General features: G+C 48.0%; 1 protein-coding gene across 4 annotated transcripts in view; it reads left to right on the top strand.

Moving 5' to 3' along the window:
• cacna1c (calcium channel, voltage-dependent, L type, alpha 1C subunit) overlaps positions 1-23,812 on the top strand; it is a 1,225,933-nt gene that overhangs the window by 666,081 nt on the left and 536,040 nt on the right. For all 4 annotated transcript variants that reach the window (XM_038780480.1, XM_038780479.1, XM_038780478.1 and 1 more), the window contains 3 exons: positions 8,391-8,511; positions 15,348-15,462; positions 17,052-17,172. In XM_038780480.1, the coding sequence (XP_038636408.1) occupies positions 8,391-8,511; positions 15,348-15,462; positions 17,052-17,172 (357 nt within the window). The remainder of the gene's footprint in view (positions 1-8,390; positions 8,512-15,347; positions 15,463-17,051; positions 17,173-23,812) is intronic.

Genomic DNA, 23,812 nt, shown 5'->3' with positions numbered 1-23,812 from the left:
AGGGGTTCCGGAGGTGGCAGTGGGTGGGGATCGAGAGAATTGGAGATCTCCTTATCGATGAGGGCTTCCTGAGCTTGGAGGAGTTGGAGGAGGAGTTTGAACTGCAGGTGGGAATGGGTTCCAGTACCTGCAGGTGAGGGCATTTGTGTGGAGGCAGTTTTCGACCTTCACGCACCGTCGTCCCAGGGGCTACAGGAGTGAGGGAGGGGAAGTTTTCAGAGATTTAGAAGGAAATGATGGAGTGGGAGAAAGCCCCGATAGGGGAGGTGACGCGAAGGTGGGGAGAAGAGCTGGGTAGGGATTTGGAGGGCGGATTATAGGAGGAGGCCCTGAGGCGAATCAATGCATCCTTGTTGTGAGCCAGGCTCAGCCTGATACAATCAGCATGATACACATGATGGTGGCCAGATGAACAGGCTCTTTGAGGGGGTGGAGGACAGGTGTGGGCGCTGTGTGGGGGGCCTGCGAACCAACTCCATTTGTTTTGGGCATGTCCGAGGCTGAGGGGTTTCTGGCAGGGGTTTGCTGACGTCATGTCAGAAGTATTAAAAGTGAGGGTGGTGCCGAGTCCCGAGGTGGCGATCTTTGGCGTGTTGGAAGATCTGGGAGCCCAGAGGGTGAGAGAGGCCGATGTTCTGGCCATTGCCTCCCTGGTGGCCCAGAGACGGATCCTACTAGGATGAAGGGACTCGGAACCCCCACCCACAGCCGTCGGGGGCTTTTGGTTAGCGATATGGCGGGGTTTCTCAGACTCGAGAAAGTCAAATTTGCCTTGAGAGGATCGCTACAGGTGTTTGCCAGAGGTGGCAGCTGTTCATCGACTTCTTCGAGAAAAAGTAAGCTGTCGGGGGGGGGGGGGGGGGGGGGGGGCAGAGACATGGGGGGTTGAGTAAGGTTCGGATGGTCAGTGGAAAGTGGGGCTGGGGAAGGAGGTCCTGTTTGTGTAAGCCATGTTGGCTGGGGTTTGTTATTGAGTGTGTTTATCTTCTTTTGTTCCTTTTGATACTTGGTGGTGAAAATTGCTAAAATTATAAATGCCTTAATAAAAATATTTTCTCACTGGTCTGGGAACAGAGAGATGACAAACATAGACCAATTTAATATGCCTCAAGGTCATTATCAGAAACAGTACAGAAGTATGCTACAATCGATAAAGAAATGCTGGTCACAATGTGGGCATACAAAAAATTCTCAGACTACTTTATGGGATTGCAGTTCAAAGTTATAACAGGCTATAAGCCTCTAGTTACCCATCTGAACATAAAAATAAATTGTGAAGATGTCACCCAGAATCAAATGGTTCAAAATAAGATTAATGACATATGACTCCCATTCCGATTCCAGACCTGACCCCAACAGTGGCTAGGATACTGGACCAAAACCCCAATTCTTTTTTGTTTTATAAGATTGTGTGGAAAGAATACTTCGCTCCAGGAGCAATTGCATGAAGAAATAGGGATTTGGTATTTTAAAACAAAACTTTATTCTTAATACACTATTAAACCCTTCAAATTCACACCAAAAAATAGCTTACAATTATCCCTCAAACAATATTACTCAATACAGTAAATTCAATATCCTTAATTACTATTTCTACTTCCAATTAGCCAAGAAAAGAAAAACATACTGTTCTCAACCCATCCCACATCTCAATGATGCAGATTAATACTTGCTCTCCAGAACAGATTTTTATCCTGTTAGAACCCTTGTGGACTCTAGCTGGATGTCTTCAAAATGCTGTTTCAGTTGGTTTGTTTCAGTTTTCCCCTTGTCCTCAGACAAGTCTGCTCTGCTTTAAAATTATTACTCTTTTATTTTTAACTATCCTACTGTGAGAGCAAATACTTTTCTTGTGGTCTAAAAGGGTAGCCACGTTAGAACTCAACTCAAAAAGCCTTTTCAAAATGTCAGATCCTTTAGTTTCAACTAATGACATTATCTCCCCAAGTCCAAACAAATTAACTTTCCAGGCTGAAAACACATTAACTCCCCAGGGACTCCCCCTAGTCAAACAACATTGCATTATTCCAGGCTGAAAACATTACTGTGGTCAATTTCACCTCTGGCACCTACCAAAAAGCTTTCTGGTCTTGCAAAACAAGATTCTTTTTCAAAGCATGATTACTGCAGTCAAATACACTCTGAGCCATGCTGTTCACCCTTAAATTGCCAAATATTTATAATCCAATATATCTAAAATCCTGCATGCGCCACACTCCATACCAGAGTATGTTTAATTGAAGCATCAAATGACAGCAGGCACACTGTCATGAAAATGAAATGAAATGAAATACAATCAGAAAGAATCAAACAAAAGGATTCAAAATTCATTGAGGAGGTAGCAACAACGATAGCGCAGAGGTTAGCACTGTTGCTTCACAGCGCAAGGTTCCAGGTTCGATTCCCGGCTTGGGTCACTGTCTGTGCAGAGTCTGCACGTCCTACCCGTGTCTGCGTGGGTTTCCTCCGGGTGCTCCAGTTTCCTCCCACAAGTCCCAAAAGACGTGCTTGTAGTGGTATGAATGTGAGCACTGCCATTGGTGCAGAGCATGGGTTTCCCATTGGCTCTGGCTCGTCCGATTGGCTGGGACTAGTCATGTGACTGCTCACCAATTGGTCGAGAGGCAAGTAGACCCCGCCTCCGAGGCGGGGTATAAGTACCCAGAGTTCCCGGCGGTCGGTCTTACTCTGCAGTCGACCACCGGGCTAACAACTAGCTGATTAAAGCCACAGTTCGGATTCTAATCGTATCTTGAATCCAATTGATGGTCCATCAATTTAATCAGCTAGAATTTTGGAATGGAGCTACGCATCAAGCCTGACTGCCTCCGTACCAGCCCGCATGCTTCAAATGCGTCTGCAATCTTTAAACACTGGCAGGCGAGTTTTAATAGTTACCTGACGACCGCAGCCGGCAAGCCCACCAAGGAGCAGAAACATCCTCCACTCATGCGTGGGCACAGTGATCTACTCAATGATTGAGGACGAAAGCAATTATGATGCGGCCATGGAGATTCTCAAAGGACACTTTCTCCGGCCGGTCAACGAAGTGTACGCACAGCATCTCCTGATGACTAGACAACACTTCCCTGGTGAGTCACTCGATGAGTTTTACCAGGCCCTCGCAGCTCTAGGGAGAACGTGCGCGTGCTCCAAGTTTCGGTGACTGAGCACATAGAACTTTTAATCAGAAACGCTTACGTTGCTGGCATGCAGTCCCCTTCTATCCACCAACGATTGCTGGAAAAAAACGCCCTCAGCCTAGCTGAGGCACGGACTCTTGCAACCTCCCTGGACTTCATGGCACGCGCCACCCCCGTCCTCCGTGGACCCCGACCCCCCCCCCAAGTCTGCGCTGCGAGTCACTCCGACAAACTAGCGGGGCCCCGTTGCTATTTTTGTGTTCTCTCCAAGCAACCCCCCTCCAACAACCGTAACACATATTTCTTGAGTGTTATCGACGAATACTCCCGCTTCCCTTTCGCCATTCCCTGTCCCGACATGACCACAACAACCGTCATAAAGGCCCTCCTATCCATCTTCTCCCTGTTCGGTTACCCCGCGTACATCCACAGCGACCGGGGGCCCTCCTTTATGAGTGATGAACTGTGTCAATTACTGCTCAGCAGGGGCATAGCCTCTAGTAGGACGACTAGTTATAACCCCCGGGGTAATGGTCAGGTCGAGCGGGAGAATGGCACCATTTGGAAGACCATCCTGCTGGCCCTACGGTCCAGAGATCTCCCTATTCCCGTTGGCAAGAAGTCATTCCCGACACCCTTCAATCCGGTGTCTCCTCTGTACTACCACTAATCAAACACCTCATGAACGTCTTCTTGTTTTCCCCAGGAAGTCGTCCTCAGGATCCCCTCTCCCGACCTGGCTGTCCACCCCCGGGCCCATCTTGCTCCGGAAGCGTGTGCAGGTGCACAAGTCCGACCCGTTGGTTGAGCGAGTCCAGTTACTCCACGCCAACCCACAATATGCGTACGTGGAGTATCCCGACGGTCGGCAGGATACGGTCTCGCTTCAGGACCTGGCACCCACCGGCGTGCGGCCTTCTCCACCTACATCAACACCTACCTCCCCAACCCCAATTCCCCCCAGCGCCCCCCACGACCCAATGCACATGCCCCCTCTCCCCCGATTACAGCGTCTCCACCCCCGGCCCGGGGTACGGAGACACATCTATGACCGACGCTCCCGGAGGCAAGGACGACCATCGGCCCGACGTCACCGGCTCCACTGCGATGGTCCTCTAGAACACCACGGGCACCCGAGAGGCTGATCGTGTCCATCTGATGCGGCCATGGGACATTTTGGACTTTGTTGTTATTCCGTTGCACATTTTGGACTTTGTTGTTATTCCGTTGCGCCTTAAGTAGTAGTAGTATTGGGGTTTTTTTGCCACGAGCCAGTGGGCAGCCCACCTTTCTCGATTTTCGCTGCACATACCACCAGTCCTCGGACCCGCTCCCCCCCTCTCTCTCTCTCTTCCACTTACCCCCCCCCCCCCCCCGCATTCTTTCTCCAGAAGGGGTAAATGTGGTGGTATGAATGTGAGCACTGCCATTGGTGCAGAGCATGGGTTTCCCATTGGCTCTGGCTGGTCATGTGCCTCTCGTCCGATTGGCTGGGACTAGTCATGTGACTGCTCACCAATTGGTCGAGAGGCAAGTAGACCCCGCCTCTGAGGCAGGGTATAAGTAGCCGACCACCGGGCTAACAACTAGCTGATTAAAGCCACAGTTCGGATCCTAATCGTGTCTTGAATCCAATTGATGGTACATCAGTGCTGTTAGGTAATTTGGACATTATAAATTCTCCCTCTGTGTAGTCGAACAGGTCCCAGAATGTGGCGACTCGGCTTTTCACAGTAACTTCATTGCAGTGTTAATGTAAGCCTACTTGTGACAATAAAGATTACATATTATATCATACATCCCTAATTACTCAACACTTACAACCGACTGAAAATATCGTTGCAGGAAAGAAAGAATGATATTTCTTTAAAAATATTTTTATTCTCCTTTTTCACAGTTTCTCCCAAATTTGCACCCATCAACAATAAACAATAAGCAGTAACGAATATAATGTCAATCCTCATATCAACAACAACAATCCCATCCTTCCATCAACCTCCCAAACAACTGCCCGCATGTTAACATAAACAAATAACAAAAAGGAATTAGGAATCACCCATAGTCACCATTAACGCATACAGTCCCCCTCCCTCTGGCCCTCCAGTCCCACTAATGTTCGATGTTATCCAATTCTTGAAAGTGCATAATGAATAATGCCCATGTTGTAGAACCCCTCCATATTTCCCCTCAGTTCAAACTTAACCTTCTCAAGAGTCAAGAATTCCAACATGTCCCCATGCCACGCCAGGGCACAGGATTGCTCTCCATTACAACAGAATCCGCCTTCGGGCGATCAACGAGGCAAAGGCTACACCATTTGCCTCCGCATCGTTTCCTACCCCGGCTGGTCCGACATCCGAATATGGCCTCCTGAAGGTCCAGGTCCAGTTTCACTTGCATCACTTTCGAGATTACCCTAAAAACTTTCTTCCAGTAATCCTCCAGCTCAGGACAGGACCAAAACATAACTTGATTTGCAGTGCCTTGCCCGTAATGTTCACACACACCTTCTACCCCCTCAAAAAGCCGGCTCACCCTGGCCCTGTGAGGTGTGCTCTATATACCAAGAAAGAATGATGTTATTGACAAACTACGGTCTTGCGCAGCTTACTTTGGGAGAATAAGCAAGCCACTAAGCAACCTCATCTGGACCCTGAACACATGACAAAACAGTCATCTGTTATACAAATTAATTATTTTTCTCTTTTCCGTTTACCATGACAAACAAATTGCATAATTTTACAGGAAACGTAAAAACTAAAGTCTTTTTGATTTTCAATATAATTATTCATTGGCATTGAGGGAAATGTTTTTTTTCTTCAACACCTGGACTTTTATCCGGTTGCTAAGCAGGCAGTTTCTACACCAGGCGATCCAGTCGATTAGATCACTGCTCATGTAATGCATGCAAAAATATACCCCATAATGAATCACAATGCTTTTTAAATTTTGTATTTATGTACAATTACATTTGTCTGGGAATCATTTCCCAAGATATACAGCGGATTAGAACTGATGGTAGACAAATATCAAAGACACAACCCTGATGAGAGGCTGGGAAGAAAGCAGAGTCTCGATCCCGAAGGTGTAGGATCCTCCAAGCATGAAAATATCCCACCTTCTCACACAGAGAATAAGAAAAAACAATAGATAAGTAGCACACTACAAATCTATCATGATTAAGCTCGTAAGAGTCCCTGAAACACTGAAGGAGAAAAAGGAGACAACATTCCATACAGTGCCCAAATATTAGCCATTCTTTTTTGGTAATGTTTCAGGAATCCCCTTTACGAGGATAAAAGACAAAAAATTCAGTAAAACAACATCATGATAGGGAAAGAATCTGTATTGAAGCTTTGAGTTTGTTTGAGCTGCAGAACATTAGTCCAAATCCTTGTCCCTCATGGTCTTAATGAAGACCCAAGGTGGCAGTCGCATTATTGAAGGACTTTGCAGAATCGTCAGATATGATTTTCTGAGTTGCGGAATAAAGCATAACATAATTCACTTCAACTGACATTGGAATCCTTTGTGAGGGAGACAGGGTTTTAAGGAGATAGAGTAACTCATATTTGTCTGGATGGATAGCTGAGAAAACAGGAATCTGTCTTGGTCGCACCTGCCATTTATTGTGAAGTGTAGTGCGTTCGACCAGTTTACCTGTTAGTTCACATGTACCTCATGTTAAATCTAAATCGTAGAGTGTAAGGTAGATGTTTGGCTTTTCTGACTTTGTATATCTTGTGAGGGCCATGAAGAATCCAGCACGAGTTTATAGAGTCAAACAGAAAGTAAATTTATTTACAACAATTTAGAAACAACAGCAGTAGTTTACTCCTGCTTCCCTCTCTAGTCGGTACCACATGGCCATCTTTATTTATACAGCTGCAACCACTCATGATTGCCCCATCCCTCCTCAATGGTGGAGCTCATACTCCCCAAGAGTCATGGGTCCCCAGCCAATAGGATTCGGGCAGGCTCCCGCCCAAAGTCCTAGGAATCTGCCGAAGACCCTGGCGAAGGAGGGAGTCGGATTTATTTTACAGCAGGCTGGGCATCATTCACACGAGGCACCGGATCAGGTTGCATAAAACAAGAAGGCGAACAGTGTTTCCGAGATGAACGCCACAACGGCTGAAAATCTGCGGGCCGTGGAACCGAGGGCTCTACAATCTTCATAGCACAGTGTACCATTTTGCAACTTTTGAGTTCCTCACTTCCCCTGCACAACCTAAAGGTCTATCTCCATTAATGATCCATGGATCAAAAGGATAATGACAAAACAAAAGAAATAGGAAACAAAAAAATTAACAGGAAGGACCCTTTCAACAGCAAAAATGATTTCTGCAGGATATTGGGGTGGAAGTTCTGGATATGTGAGCCACGATTGAGTAGAATGGTGAACAGTATTTGAGAGGTTGACTTCATAGAATGATAGAACAAATTTAAAGGGTTGCAAGCCTTAATTCTGTTTCTATATTCCTTCAGTCTCTCAAGTAGGCTTTGTGTCCATATGTTCATGCGTGATATCCTAATTCATCCAAATTAATAATCAAGACATGGTAATTGAAGAAAAAAATGCCCATGACTGGTTTAGCTCAGTGGGCTAGACAGCTGGTTTGTATTGCAGGACAAGGCCAGCAGCGCGGGTTCAATTCCCATACCAGCTTACCCGAACAGGCGCCGGAATGTGGCGACTAAGGGAATTTCACAGTAACTTCATACTTGTGACAATAAAAGGTTATTATTATTATTAATTTAGTGTTCTGAGGTGCTGAGTCCACAAATACCAGTCATATATGAGTCATTTGGGTAGCACAGTGGTTAGCTACCTTACACCGCCAGGGACCCAGGTACAATTCTAGCCTTGGATGACTGTGGAGTTTGCATGTTCTCCCCGTGTCTGTGTGGGTTCCTCCAGGTGCTCCGGTTTCAGCCCACAGAACAAAGATGTGCATGCTAGGTTGATTGGCCATGCTATAAATTTCCCCTTTTTGTCCAAAGATGTACAAGTTAGGTTGGGTTACGGGGATAGGGCTGGGGAGTGGGCCTATGTAGGGTGCTATTTCAGAGGGTTGGTGCAGACCTGATGGGACAAACGGCCGCCTTGTGCATTGTAGACATTCTATGGATTTCAGCCTTGTCCCATCTCTGGAATGTATTAATGACCCAAAGTGGAAGAGTTTTGTATTCTTGTTTTATTTGTCTGATTTTATAATATAGACTTCTTTTCTCTGTTTTCTGCAGATCCTGACAGGTGAAGATTGGAACTCAGTGATGTATGATGGGATAAGGGCATATGGAGGGCCATCTTTTCCAGGCATGCTAGTCTGCATTTACTTCATCATCCTCTTCATCTGCGGGAACTGTATCTTTCTGCTATGAAGAATGCCTCTGATAGCTATGAAAGGATTTTAAGAACCAGCTGTTAGAATTGTGAAAGCTCTGGGTAGCATAGTGGCGCAGTGGTTAGCACTGCTGCCTCACGGAACTGAGGTCACAGATTCGATCCCGGCGCTGGGTCACTGTCCGTGTGGAGTTTGCACATTCTCCCCGTGTTTGCGTGGGTTTCACCCCCACAACCCAAAGATGTGCAGGCTAGGTGGATTGGCCACGCTGAACTGGAAAAAATGAATTGGGTGCTCAAAATTAAGAAAAGAATTGTGAAAGCTAACCAGATTTGTGAAAATAATCACTGAAGACGTGATACGGGTGTAATCGCAACAAAATCACTGGAATTTTGAGATCAACATTTTCAATTGCAAAACCACGTATTTCTGGATATATTTTTTCACATATAATTTTGAAGTGTTTAGGATGAAAAACTGTTCAAATTGGTGATGATATTTTATATGCATGTCACAAAATCATATATATATATTCAGCATATTATTATGGGCTGGGCTATAGCAGGGGCTGTTTAGCACAGGGCTAAATCGCTGGCAGAAAGCAGGCCAGCAGCACGGTTCGATTCCCGTTACAGCCTCCCCGAACAGGCGCCGGAATGTGGCAATTAGGGGCTTTTCACAGCAACTTCATTTGAAGCCTACTCGTGACAATAAGCGATTTTCATTTTTTCATTTTCATGGGCCAGGAGTTAGAGAACACCAAAGTATATCATGGAGTTTAGCTGACCCACAGCTTTGAATAGATTTTGGTTATGTGGAGCATAAGGGCCCACTTTGCAGGTGTGATGTAACAGAGATCCAAAGTATTTTTTAAACAAAAACAATGTTTATTCTATGAATCCAGTTAACATTTTACAAACACACAGTAAATATATTATCAACGACTAACACTGATACTCCCCCCCAAAGATACAATACAGTAGTCCCCCGTTATAACGCGGGTGTTGGGGTCCAAGACAGCCACCCGCGTTGCATCCGAACCGCGGATATCCATGATGGGGGTTTTTTGGCTCTGCAACTTTTTTTTGGGGACCGGAAGCATTGGATAAAACCTTCGATCAGAGTTCTGATAAGAACTTACTTTAGTTGACTGCAGAATTATTACATTATGCTACCATAAGTTAAATATAAGTTAAAGTAAGAAAGTAGCACTTCTAAATTTATTTAAAAATCTATGCATGCGCTTCCCATTGTGAGTCTACGGGGGGGGCGGGGGGAGAGATCAGACCCCCGTAGACTCACAATGGGAAACGCATGTATATATTTTTAAATAAATTTAGAAGTGCTACTTTCTTACTTTAACTTACATTATGCTACCATAAGTTAAATATAAGTTAAAGTAAGAAAGTAGCACTTCTAAATTTATTTAAAAATCTATGCATGCGCTTCCCATTGTGAGTCTATGGGGGGCGGGGGGCGAGATCAGACCACCGCACAGACAGTGACACAAGTGGGCAGCACGGTAGCATTGTGGATTTCACAATTGCTTCACAGCTCCAGGGTCCCAGGTTCGATTCCGGCTTGGGTCACTGTCTGTGCGGAGTCTGCACATCCTCCCCGTGTGGGCGTGGGTTTCCTCCGGGTGCTCCGGTTTCCTCCCACAGTCCAAAGATGTGTAGGTTAGGTGGAATGGTCCTGATAAATTGCCCTTAGTGTCCAAAATTGCCCTTAGTGTTGGATGGGGTTACTGGGTTATGGGGATAAGGTGGAGGGGTTGACTTTGGGTAGGGTGCTCTTTCCAAGAGCCGGTGCAGACTCGATGGCCCGAATGGCCTCCTTCTGCACTGTAAATTCTATGATAATCTATGATAATCCTGTGTGTCAATCACTGCCTGTCTGCATCTCATTATATACATGCGTGGATATTATGACATCTCCCCTTTTTAAAATACATTTTGGAACGTGGTTGTATATACATCAATGACAATGTACAAATGGTGAATGAATGAACATATCTATATGGAAAGGTGTCTATCATGTAGATACAGAGCAAACTGAACAGAATTTACAAGATTTAAGTCTGTAGCTTCAGTCTTTGTGGCGGGTGACGAATTCTTGTCGATCGCCTCAGAGGTGGAAGGGGGGACGCTGGCACATGGACAGGTGGGATTGTTGCCATTGCGGTAGCCTCGTGGACAGGCGGGATCGCTGCCAGATCGGTGGCAAGATGTCCAGAGGAGGCATGACGACCTGCAGAGAAGTGCAGTCAGGTGGTGGGCAGGGAAGTTTGAGCAGCGCCCTCCTGTTGCACCGTAGAATGGAGCCATCAGCCATTTGAACAACGAAAGACCTGGGGCAGCCTGTATGTCGACAACAGCTGGGGCTGACCAACCTCCCTCAGGCAACTGGACGCGAACAACATCTTCTGGAGCCAGCGCAGGCAAATCCGTGGCATGAACATCATACGTGTTCTTCTGCTGGATCGCTGCATTTTCTGCAGCACCGTCAGGTTGTCAAGGTCTGAAACATGGATGGCTGGAACTGTCGTCCTCAGGTTGCGGTTCATGAGCAGCTGCGCCAGAGACAAACCAGTCGACGGGTTGCCCTGTATGCCAACAGCGCCAGGTTGAAATCCGAGGCTGAGTCTGCAGCCTTGCACAGCAACCGCTTGACAATATGGACCCCTTTCTTGGCCTTCCCGTTTGATTGCAGGTAATGGGGACTGGATGTGATATGACTGAAGTGGTAGGATCGTGCAAAGTCAGACCACTCTTGGCTGTAGAAACATGGACCTTTGTCACTCATTCCTGTGAGTGGTATCCCATGCCTGGCCAACGTCTCTTTGCAGGCTTTGATAATTGAATTGGATGTGAGGTCCGACAGTTTCACCACTTCCGGCTAGCTGGAGAAGTAGTCGACCAAGAGCACGTAATCACGGCCAATTGCGTGAAAGAGGTCTACCCCCACCTTGAACCATGGAGAAGTCACGATCTCGTGCTGTTTCAGCGTGTCCTTGGGCTGAGCTGGTTGAAACTTCTGGCATGTTGTGCAGTTGAAGACCGTGTTGGCAATGTCCTGGCTGATGCCAGGCCAGTAAACTGCCTGCCGAGCTCTGCGTCGACATTTCTCGACTGCAAGGTGACCCTCATGGATCTGGCTGAGCACCATGTTTTACATGCTTTGGGGAATGATGATTCTTTCTAGTTTAAGAAGCATCCCCTCAACAACCGTTAGCTCGTCCTTAACATTGAAGAATTGAGGGCACTGCCCCTTTTGCCAGCCATGGGCAAGGTGCTGCATCACGCGCTGCAGGAGAGGATCTTTGGCAGTTTCTTCGTGTATTTGGACAACTCGTTCATCAGTGGCTGGGAGGTTGCTGGCACACAACTGTACTTCTGCCTCAATGTGGCGAATGAGGTTGCCCTGTTCACACGGCATGGTGATGGATCGGGAAAGAGCATCCGCGACGATCAGCTCCTTAGCTGGCGTGTAGACGAGTTTAAAGTCATATCGGCGGAGACGAAGAAGAATTCACTGCAGCCGAGGTGTCATGTCATTTAAATCCTTCTGGATCATGTGGGCCAAAAGCCCTGTGGTCTGTTTCCAGCGTGAACTTTGGCAGACCGTATACATAGTCATGAAACTTGACTATTCCTGTCAGGAGACGCAAGCACTCCTTTTTGATCTGGGTATATCGTTCGGTCGGAGTCATGGCCCTGGAGGCATATGCCACTGGAGTCCAGGACGAAGACTCGTCTCGCTGGAGGAGCACTGCCCCAATGCCGTCCTGGCTTGCGTCTATGGATATCTTGGTATCCTTGGTTGGGTCAAAGAACGCCAGTACTGGAGCTGTGGTGAGCTTCGCGTTCAGCTCAAGCCACTCCGCTTGATGTGTGGGAAGCCACTGGAACACTGTCGACTTTTTAACGAGATGCCAGAGGGCCGTGGTGTGGGATGCCATATTGGGAATGAATTTTCCGAGAACATTTGCCATCCCGAGGAAATGGAGGACCACCTTTTTGTCCTCTGGGGTCTTCATGGCATTGATCGCCAGCACCTTGTCAGCGTCAGGTTGCACACTCTGCTGTAAAATGTGGTCACCCAGAAACTTGATAGCGGACCGACCAAATGAGCATTTGACCCTGTTGAGCTGGAGGCCATTTTCATGAATCCTCTGGAAAACCTGTTTGAGGCAAGCAATGTGATCCTCAGGTGTCGTGGACCAGATGATCGTCGTCCACATAGACTCGCACCCCCTCTTTGCCCTCCATCATTTGCTCCTTTATGCGATGAAATACTTCGGAAGCTGAGATGATACCAAAAGGCATGCGGTTGTAGCAATACCTGCCGAACGGAGTGTTAAATGTGCACAGCTTCCACCTGGACTAGTCCAGCTGTATCTGCTTGAACCCACGGGAGGTGTCCAGCTTGGTAAAGAATTTGGCATGAGCTATCTCACAGGTTAACTCTTCACGCTTCGGGATCAGGTAGTGCTCTCGCATTATGTTGCGATTCAGGTCTTTGGGATCAATGCAAATGTGGAGTTCACCAGAGGGTTTCTTGATTCAGACCATGGAGCTGACCCAGTCTGTTGGTTCCGTGACCTTTGAGATGAAGCTCTGGTCTTGGAGCTCCCATAACTGCGTTTTCAGATGATCCTTGAGAGGAGCCGGCACCCGATGTGATGCAGGGATGACTGGGATGGCATTCGGTTTGAGCAATATCTTGTAGCGATATGGGATCGTGCCCATCCCATCAAACACATTGTGATATTGTGTGAGAATGTTGTCTATCTCAGCCTGGAGATTCGCATTGGGCGAGGCAGTCGCCGGTGTTGAGTACATGGCATGGCTCGCTGGACCAGATTTAGGAGTTTGCATGCGCGAGCACCGAGCAGGGATGCCTTGCCAGGCCGGACGATCTCGACTTGTAACATCGTTTTGATTGCCTTGTGAGATACACCTAGCTGACACAATCCACTGGCAGCTATGGCATTGCCATTGTAGTCAAGGAGCTGGCAGGCTGGTGGAAGAATGCTAGTTTGGTCTCGGATGCTGTCGAGGTCCGACTGTGATATGAGGTTTGCAGATGCGTGTCCAATTTAAATCGGATGCGAGACTAGTTGACCGTGATGACAGCACACCACTTGTCGTCAGGATCCACACTCAGTATTGAAAGGCGGTTTGCAGGCGATGTGGAGACCAGCTCGCACGTGGTGATGATGCCCACCCGATATGGAGACTCGAGGCAGTCAGCATCAGGGTCCATTGGGCTGTCGGGATCAGAATCCATTCATGCCTTGTTGTATGCAGCGGACACGTCTGCGTCGCAGCTGGGATCGCTGGCTGTTGCTCGGTGGAGCGGACCTGCAGAAGGCCACGTAATGCCCAGGCTTTCCACACTGTAGACATCGCCTTTCTTTGGCTGGACATTGCCGCTTTAAATGGGCGGAGCAACAATTTTGACACGTCATGATGCTGACGTCAGCGCATTCTGTGCGCCATCGTGCATGCACAGTGCAGTCGGCCGACGTTCGCAAATGCGCAATAGGGTCTTCAGCCTCGTGGTCCAACCGGTCTGGCGCGCATGCGTCGGAACCCGGGAAAAGAGCACGAAATGGCCACTCTCCTCAATGCTCAGGCCGTGCATTTTTGCTATGGCCTGCACCCTTTCTGCCTCGTGGGAGGCTATTTTTGCAGTTTCTGCCGCCCTGATGCAGGAGTAACGATTTCTGGCATGCTCATGGACAACACACGTTTCGATGGTGACGGAGAGGGTCAACTGTTTGATTTTGAGGAGCTGCTCCCGCAGGGAGTCGGACTGGACCCCGAAAACGATCTGATCCCGGATCATGGAATCAGCCGTCGAGTCATAATTATATGACTGCGCTAGGATGCAGAGATGGGTCAAGAAGGACTGAAAAGGTTCATCCTTACCCTTACCTCTGTTAGAAGATGTACCGTTCAAAGCTCTCATTCACCTCAATGTTGCAGTGGCTGTTGAATTTCAGCAGAACCGTCTTGAACTTCGTCTTGTCTTCGCCATCGGCAAATGTGAGCGACGTGGATGGTGTGATCCCCGCAGTCGACAGGAACAGCGCGATCTTTCTGGCATCCGATGCTGCCTCGAGCTTGGAGGCCTCGATATACAGGAGGAACCTCTGTTTGTAGACTTTCCAGTTGGCACCGAGGTCCCCGGAGATCCGGACTTGCGGAGGAGGTTGGATCTTTTCCATGCCGCTGGATGGCTGCTTGCTGGTCGCAGCAGATTCACTCGAGGTAGGTTTGTTAGAATTAATACCTCCCTGGTACCATGATGTGTTATCTGAGTTGGTCTAAAGTTGACTGCAACTGGATGCAGTGAAACTAGAAATCGGCTTCTGACACAGGAGATGGTCCAACACTGTTTTATTGAACTTGCTGATTGCTGTACATAATCTGCTGTGGGTTGACACCTTATTAATCTAACTGATAACCTCCTACTGGCTTGACCAGACTAGCTCACTACCACATGGCGATGATGCTCACTGGCTTGTGCACTCTAACTATCTGAGTAGCTGTGTCCTGTGAGAGAGGGAGAGTTTTAATGCCCTGTGGGCTTTATAGTGGTGGTGTCCTGTCTGGTGATTCGTTGTTCTGTGTCGTTAGTGTTCATTGGTTATCCTGTGTGTCAATCACTGCCTTTCTGCATCTCATTATAAACATGAGTGGATATTATTTCAAGCATAATACCACAACATATGACATTGTTATTGCATATTTTGTGTGTCCAAATTGTATATTTATATCGATAACCTGTTTTGTTCAATATTGTAGTGACCAAATACTGTAATTGCCTTGACTCTGCCTGCATACAGATATATTATTAAATGTATTCTTAGCCATTGCTGTGGATAATCTAGCTGATGCTGAAAGTTTGACTTCCGCCCAGAAGGAAGAGGAAGAAGAAAAGGAACGCAGAAAACTAGCCAGGTAGTGACTTCAGTAATAGCTTATTCCCTGTTACAAGTGGGATACTGCAAAGTTCAGTGCTTGGGCCCCAGCTATTCACAATCTATGTCAATGATTTGGATGTGCACACCAAATGTAATATTTCCAAATTTGTTGATGGCACAAAACTTGGTGAGAATGTGAGTTGTGAGGTGGATGCAAAGAAACTTCATGGAGATTTGGACAGACTAAATGATTGGGCAACAATATGACAGAAGGAATACAATGTGTAAAAATGTGAAATAATCTATTTCAGTAGGAAAACCAAATACAGAATATTTATTAAATGGTGAGAGGTTGGGAAATATTGATGTCCAAAAAGACCTGAGAGTTCTTATTCACAAGTCATTGAAAGTTAACATGCAAGTGCAACAAAAGTTAGGAAAGCAAAAAATGGTATGTTAGCCTTTATTGCAAGGTGATTTCAGTACAGCAACAAGGAACCCTTGCTGCAGTGGTATAGTGCCTTGGTGAGACCACAACTACGGTATTCTGTGCAGTTTTTGTCTCCTTAACTTAAGGATAAACCAACCAGAGAGGAAGTAGGTTCACCAGACTAATCCCAGAGATGGTGGGATTGTTCTATGAGGATAGATTGAGGAGACAGGGCTTGTATTTTCTAGACATTCGAGGAATGAAAGGTGATCTCACAAGTGTACAAAATTCTTACAGGACCCAACAGATTAAATGCAGGAAGGATGTTCTCACTGGGGGGCTGGTTTAGAACTGAGGGACACAGTCTCAAAATAAGAGGCAGGCCATTTTGGTCTCAAATGAAGAGGAACTTCTACATTCAGAAGGTGGTAAATCTTTCGCATTTTCTCCCCAGTTGACAATAGTGGCTGCGTCATTGAGTAGGTTCAAAGCAGATATTGATAGATTTCTAGACATTAATGCACAGGGGGATGGTGGAGGAAGATGACATTTAGGTAGAAGATCAGCTACATACTAATTAAACGGCAACGCAAGCTCAAGGGGCTGAATGGTCTGCTCCTGTGTTCCAATGCAGCTATTTGAATATAACAAGCGTATTGTCTATATATCCAAAATATGCAAGGGCTAAGAGGTCGGGTGCCTGCCCATCGTGGATGCATTTCATGTGAAAACTGATAAAAAGGTTTGTGACAGCTGGGCCTAAAAGGAAACCCAATGGTAATACAATCTATATGGACAAATATGGTGTTGTTTAAACGGAACTCAACTATATGAGTTGCTGTTCATATGTTTAATAAATACAGATTCAGACATTGGTGTGCATCTAGATTGCTATGATATAGTGACGCGGTACAAATGTCTTTGTGGCTTCCTTGAGTGGTGCATTTGTGACTAGGCTAATAATGTCAAATTAGCACATGAACATGACTTTTCTATCAATATGCAACTCCTGTATGGTCTTTGCAAAGGCGAAGGAGTCATTCATCATGTATGTAGAAAACTTTCTTCATACAAATACATGAAGAAGAATTTTTTTCATCAATTATTTTGTTCCTGTAAACTGGTGTTTACAAGTTATGTAGATACTCGGTGTTAACTTTTCTGCAAGTTTTATGAGAAAAACTTTATGTTGTTAGGAACTCTAGCCCGGAAAAGTCAGCAGATAATGAGAAGCAGCCAATAGATGAGGAGAAGAAGGCAGAAAAAATTGAATTAAAGACAATAACTTCAGATGGAGACATGCCTCCTGCTACAAAGGTTTGTTTAAGGTTATTTGATTGTTGAAGGCAGTCATATTCAACTTCTGTATGATTCTCTCCTGCATTATATTTTATTTCTTAGTTGACAAGACAGCCAGATGATCTTCCTCACACCTGTCTATGCCACTTTGAAATTGCAACCAGAATGTGCACAGGAATAATCTGATGATTCATTACATATTTTTCTCCTTCAGTTAGGTAAAATTCAAGATGTACTAACATTACCCTCAACGAGCATGCATAGAATTTATGGAAAGCTCTTTTTAAGAATTTTCAGACTTGAAATTTAAATGAAGTATACAAACATTGTGATTCTTTTTGAGACTAATGCTCACTTTTCTGTCAAAGTGGAGTGGTACACATGGAATTAAGGAGAATGCTTGTTGGATGATAAACACAACGGCTGATTGATTGTGCCAGGCGATTTATTTCCATCTTGTAATTTCTATGTAAATCTGAGTAGATTAACCTTTATATTGCTTAATTATATATCCGGATATTCTTGGGTATTGTGGGCATCATAAAAACTGACTGTTTAACTAAACATGATTTCAGTATTGGGCCAGAACTTCCGTGAAGTGGCAATCACAGTGGGATTGACACACCGCTCCTGATGTGATGGGTAAGCAGGGTCTGCGAGGACTGCGGTTACTGCAGCAGTGAGAGAGACAGGCTTCCAACACTTGAAGAAATGCAACTCTATTTTATTGAACTCTTAACCATCATACATACTTTAACTGTGGGTTGACACTATGCTGAGTTGACTGGAGACCTGAGGCTAACCTGACCAGACTACCTTACTACCACATGGTGGATGTTCTAGTTGTTGCTCACGGGCTCTGACTGTCTCAGAGGTTGGATCCCAGAGAGCGGGAAAACTAGTGCCCTCTGGCTTTATAGTGGTCATGTCCTGTCTGGTGATTGGCTGCTGTGTTCTGTGTGTTTATTGGTCATCCTGTGTGTCAATCAATGCCTGTCTGTGCACCATCATATACTTGTGTGTATAATATGACATCTCCCCCCCTTTTTTTTTTACTTTAAAAAAAAATGTGTATAGGTCAATAAATAGTGAGTGTGTGTAGGAGCCTGCCTATGTACAAAGTATGTGAGCGTATTTACGTGAGTGGAGCCCGACTATATACAAAGTACGTGAACATATTTACATGGGAAGGTGTCTAGTGTAGATAGAAGAACCAATATGTACAGATGTGTAAACAGATCACAAGGCAATGCAACATTCAGTCTATAAATTCAGTCTCTGTGGCGGGCGACGAATTCTGGTTGACCACCTCAAGGGTGGGTCAGGGGCTTCCTGCACTGGAACGGGTGGAACTGCCTCCAATGTAGAGGGTGGTAAAAGAAGTGGCAGATCGGTGACCTCGTGGAAGGGTGCGTCGGGAGGAATCAGCAGGCGAGGCGGGACATCACATTCAGGTGGCGAGTGTGGAAGCAGCCACAGTGCCCACCTATTACGCTGAAGAAAGGAGCCATCATGCATGCGAACGAGAAATGATCTCGGGGCCACTTGCTTGACCACCGCAGCTGTGGCAGACCAGCCACCGTCAGGTAGCTGAACATGAACTCGGTCAGCAGGGACCAGAGCAGGGAGATCTGTGGCGTGGTCATCATACGCCGACTTGCATTGGGCCCGAGACTGTTGCATTCTTTGCAGGACCGGAAAATTGTCAAGGTCCGGGATGTGGATAGCCGGCACCAGCGGACAAAGGAGTCGCCCTGTAGGCTAGCAGCGCTAGGTTAAAATCTGAACCCGAGTCAACAGCTTGGCACAATAGTCTTTTAACAATGTGGACCTCCTTTTCAGCTTTCCCATTCGATTGGAGATAGTGGGGGCTTGAAGTGACGTGCGTAAAATTGTACTGCCGGGCAAAATACGTCCACTCCTGACTGAAGAAGCACCGGCCTTTATCAGACATGACTGTAAGTGGAATGCCATAACAGGCAAAGGTCTCTTTTCATGCCTTGATGACTGTTGCTGATGTGAGGTCAGTCAATCTGACCACCTCGGGGTAGTTAGAAAAATAGTCCACGAGGAGGACATAGTCTCGGCCCTTTGCATGAAAGAGATCAATGCCAACCTTGGTCCATGGGGAGGACACCAGTTCATGCGGCTGCAAAGTCTCTTTTGGCTGATCCGGCTGGAACCGTTGGGCAATTGAGGACAGTGTTGGTGGTATCCTGACTGAATCCAGGCCAATATACTGCCTCTCAGGCTCGACGGTGACCTTCGTGGAGTTGGCCGAGGACGAGCTCTCACATACTCTGTGGGATTACAATCCTGTCCAGTTTCATTAGTATGCCATCGACTACTGCCAGATCGTCTTTTATATTATAGAACTGTGGGCACTGCCCCTTTTGCCAACCGTCCGTGAGATGGCGCATGACCCGCTGGAGTAAAGGATCCCTGGCCGTTTCCTGACGAATCTGCACAACCCTTTCATCAGTGGCCGGAAAGTTGGATGCACAGAACTTCACATGAGCGTCGATCTGACAGACAAAGTCCGAATGGTCACACGGTGTGGTGATGAATCGAGAGAGTGCGTCGGCCACAATGAGGTCCTTGCCCGGGGTGCAGACCAGGTTGAAATCATAGCGTCGGAGTTTGAGGAGGATACGTTGTAGGCGTGGCGTCATGGAGGTCTTTCTGGATGATGTGAACCAATGGCCTGTGGTCCGTCTCGACCGTGAATTTGGGGAGTCCATGGAATTTGTCAATCCCCTTGAGGAGGCCCAGGCATTCTTTTTCGATTTGAGCATATCGCTGCTCAGTAGGTGTCATGGCTCTACATGCATATGCGACTGGGGCCCAGGAGGAGGATTCGTCCCGCTGGAGGAGTACTGCCCCAATGCCAGCCTGGCTCGTGTCGGTGGAGATCTTCGTCACCTTGGCAGGGTCGAAAAACACCAGTACCGGGGCCTTGGTGAGTTTCGCCCTGAGCTCACGCCACTCTCGCTCATAAGCGGGGAGCTACTGGAAGTCCGTGTTTATTTTAACAAGATTGCGGACAGCTGTGGTGTGAGATGCAAGGTTGGGGATAAACTTCCCAAGGAAGTTGACCATCCCTAGGAAGCGGAGGACCGCCTTCTTGTCCTCCGGTGTCTTCATAGCGTTGATCGCCGACACCTTGTCTGCATCTGGCTGCACACTGAACTGCGAAATATGGTCGCCAAGGAACTTTATTTCTGCTTGACCGAACGAGCATTTGGCTCTTTTGAGTCGGAGGCCATGCTCGTGGATCCTATGGAACACTCGTTTGAGGCGATCGATGTGCTCCTGAGGAGTTGTGGACCAGACAATGATATCATCGGCCAGCAAAAGCCCCTGGAGAGCTCAAGTGGTAGTAGTAAAAACGGGGGAGAAACACAGAATGGTCGTGGACTACAGCCAGACCATCAATCGGTACACGCAGCTCGACGCGTACCCCCTCCCACGCATATCTGATATCGTCAACCAGATTGCGCAGTACCGGGTCTTCTCGACGATTGACCTGAAATCCGCCTACCACCAGCTCCCCTCCGTAAATTGGACCGTCCATACACTGACTTCGAGGCGGACGGTCGCCTCTATCACTTCCTTAGCGTTCCCTTCAGCGTCACTAACGGGGTCTCTGGCTTCCAAAGGGAGATGGACCGAATGGTCGACCGGTACGGTTTGCGGGCCACGTTTCCGTACTTAGATAATCTGCGGCCATGAGCAGCAGGACCACGACGCCAACCTCGCTAAATTCCTCTGCACCGCCACTCTCCTCAACCTTACGTACAACAAGGAGAAGTGTGTGTTCCGCACGACCCGCCTAGCCATCCTCGGCTATGTAGTCCAAAACGGACTTCTGGGGCCCGATCCCGACCGCATGCGACCCCTCATGTTGCTTCCCCTCCCCCACTGCCCCAAGGCCCTCAAACGCTGCCTGGGGTTCTTCTCCTACTACGCCCAGTGGGTCCCAAACAATGTGGACAAGGCCCGCCCACTCATACAGTCCACTCAATTCCCTCTCGCGGCCGATGCACAACACGCCTTCGCCCGGATCAGAGCAGACCTAGCCAAGGCCGGGATGCACGCAGCAGAAAAGACACTCCCCTTTCAAGTAGAAAGCAACGCTTCAGATGGAGCCTTCGCCGCCACTCTAAACCAGGCAGGCAGACCCGTGGCATTCTTTTCCCGCACCCTTCATCCCTCAGAAATTCGGTACTCATCCGTCGAAAAAGAGGCCCAAGCTATCGTTGAAGCTGTACGGCATTACCTGGCAGGAGATTCACTCTCCTCACTGACGAACGGTCGGTAGCCTTCATGTTCAACAACACGCAGTGGTGCAAAAATGATAAAATCTTGTGGTGGAGAATCGAGCTCTCCACCTATAATTCCGAGATTTTGAATCGCCCCAGCAAACTCAACGAGCCCCCAGACGCCCTTTCCCGAGGTACATGTGCCAGCGCACTAGTAGACCAACTCCGGGCCCTTCACAACAGCCTTTGTCACCCAGGGGTCACATGACTGTACCACCTCGTCAAAGCTCACAATCTGCCCTACTCCGTCGAGGAAATACGGACAGTCACCATGGACTGCCAGGTCTGTGCGGAGTGCAAGCCGCACTTCTACCGGCCAGACCGCGCGCCTAGTGAAAGCCTCCCGCCCCTTTGAACAGCTCAGCGTGGATTTCAAAGGGCCCCTCCCCTTCACCGACTGCAGCACATATATCCTCAGTGTGGTCGATGAGTTCTCCAGATTCCCCTTCGCCATCCCATGCCACTGTCATCAAGGCCCTCAACACAACCTTTGCTCTGTTCGGATTCCCCGCCTACATCCACAGTGACAGGGGATCCTCATTCATGAGCGATGAGCTGCGTCAGTTCCTGCTCAGCAGGGGTATCGCCTCCAGCAGAACGACCAACTACAACCCCCGGGGAAACGGGCAGGTAGAGAGGGAGAACGGGACGGTTTGGAGGGCCGTCCAGCTGGCCCTAAGGTCCAGGAACCTCCCAGCCTCACGCTGGCAGGAGGTCCTCCCTGATGCACTACATTCCATCCGGTCACTACTGTGCACCGCCACAAATAACACACCCCATGAACGCTTTTTTACCTTCCCCAGGAAGTCCACATCCGGGGTGCCGCTCCCGACTTGGCTCGCAGCTCCAGGACCGGTCCTGCTCCGTAGGCACGTCCGACTCCACAAGGCGGACCCCTTGTTGGACAGGGTACACTTGCTCCACACCAACCCTCAGTATGCCTACGTGGAGTTCCCCAATGGCTGCAAAGGTACTGTCTCCCTCAGGGGCCTGGCTCCGTCAGGTTCCACTCCAACACACTTCCCCACCCACACGCCATCCCCCCCCCCCCCCCCCCCCCCCCCCCAGCGCTCCCAACATTAACCCCACCAGGTCCATCCCTCCTTCCCCTGCCCACGCAAGAGGACGATGAAGATTTTGGCACGCTCCCGGGGTCATCCGACTACTGGCCAGCACCAACACCGCCAGCACCGACGTCGGCGACACCAGAACCGCATCGCCGCCACCGTTACGTTGCTCCCAGCCAACCGTTAAAGCACCGGATCGACTGACCCTCTGATGGGCACCGGACCGTCAATATGGACATTTTTTTCCCTCCCCACTGTAAATAATTTGCAACATTGTATATAGTTCCACGCCACCCCCGCCGGACTCATTTTTAACAGGGGGTGAATGTGGTGAACCACAGTGTGCACCTGTATTAGGGGATGTAAGGTAGGACCTGCACTACAGGTTTGCCGGTAGCCCCTAGCTCCGCCCACAAGGAGCCGTATAAATATCCGTGTCCTCCTCTGATCTGCCATTTCGCCAGCTGCAGTAAGAGGCCACGCATCTGACTGCAATAAAGCCACAGTTGTACCAATCTGAGTCTTTTGTGCAATTGATCGTGCATCAATTCACATCCCCTCGATGCGCTCCATCATTTGCTCCATTATTCGGTGGAACACCTCTCAGGTGGAGATGATGCCAAAGGGCATCCGGCTGTAACAGTAACAACCAAACGGGGTGTTAAATGTGCAGAGCTTTCGACTGGACGCGACCAGCTGTATTTGCCAAAACCCCTTGGAGGCATCCAGCTTCGTGAAAAACTTGGCATGAGCCATTTCTCTGGTGAGCTCTTCTCGTTTAGGGATAGGGTAGCGTTCCCTCATGATGTTACGGTTCAAATCTTTGGGGTCGATACAAATGCGAAGTTCCCCTGACGGTTTTTTGACACAAACCATGGAGCTAACCCAGTCCGTGGGTTCCGTGACCTTAGAAATGACACCCTGGTCCTGGAGGTCTTGCAACTGCTGCTTGAGGCGGTCCTGAAGGGGTGCCGGCACCCGACGAGGTGCATGAACCACAGGTGTGGCATTCGGTTTCAGAAGTATCTTGTATCTGTAGGGGAGTGTGCTCATACCTTCGAAGACGCTGTGGTATTGTGCTATGATGTCATCTAATAAGGTTTGGAAGTTGAAATTTGGCGAGGCCGTTGCCTCAGCGGACGACATAGAACATAGAACATTACAGCGCAGTACAGGCCCTTCGGCCCACGATGTTGCGCCGTACTGTGAAACACCTCTAAAGTCCCTCTACACTATTCCCTTATCGTCCATATGCCTATCCAATGACCA

This window comes from Scyliorhinus canicula, chromosome 20 (assembly GCF_902713615.1).
Source record: "Scyliorhinus canicula chromosome 20, sScyCan1.1, whole genome shotgun sequence".
In the NCBI taxonomy this organism is placed as follows: domain Eukaryota; kingdom Metazoa; phylum Chordata; class Chondrichthyes; order Carcharhiniformes; family Scyliorhinidae; genus Scyliorhinus; species Scyliorhinus canicula.
The sequence above is the reverse complement of the archived record's forward strand: the minus strand, read 5'-3'. Positions and strand labels throughout refer to the sequence as shown.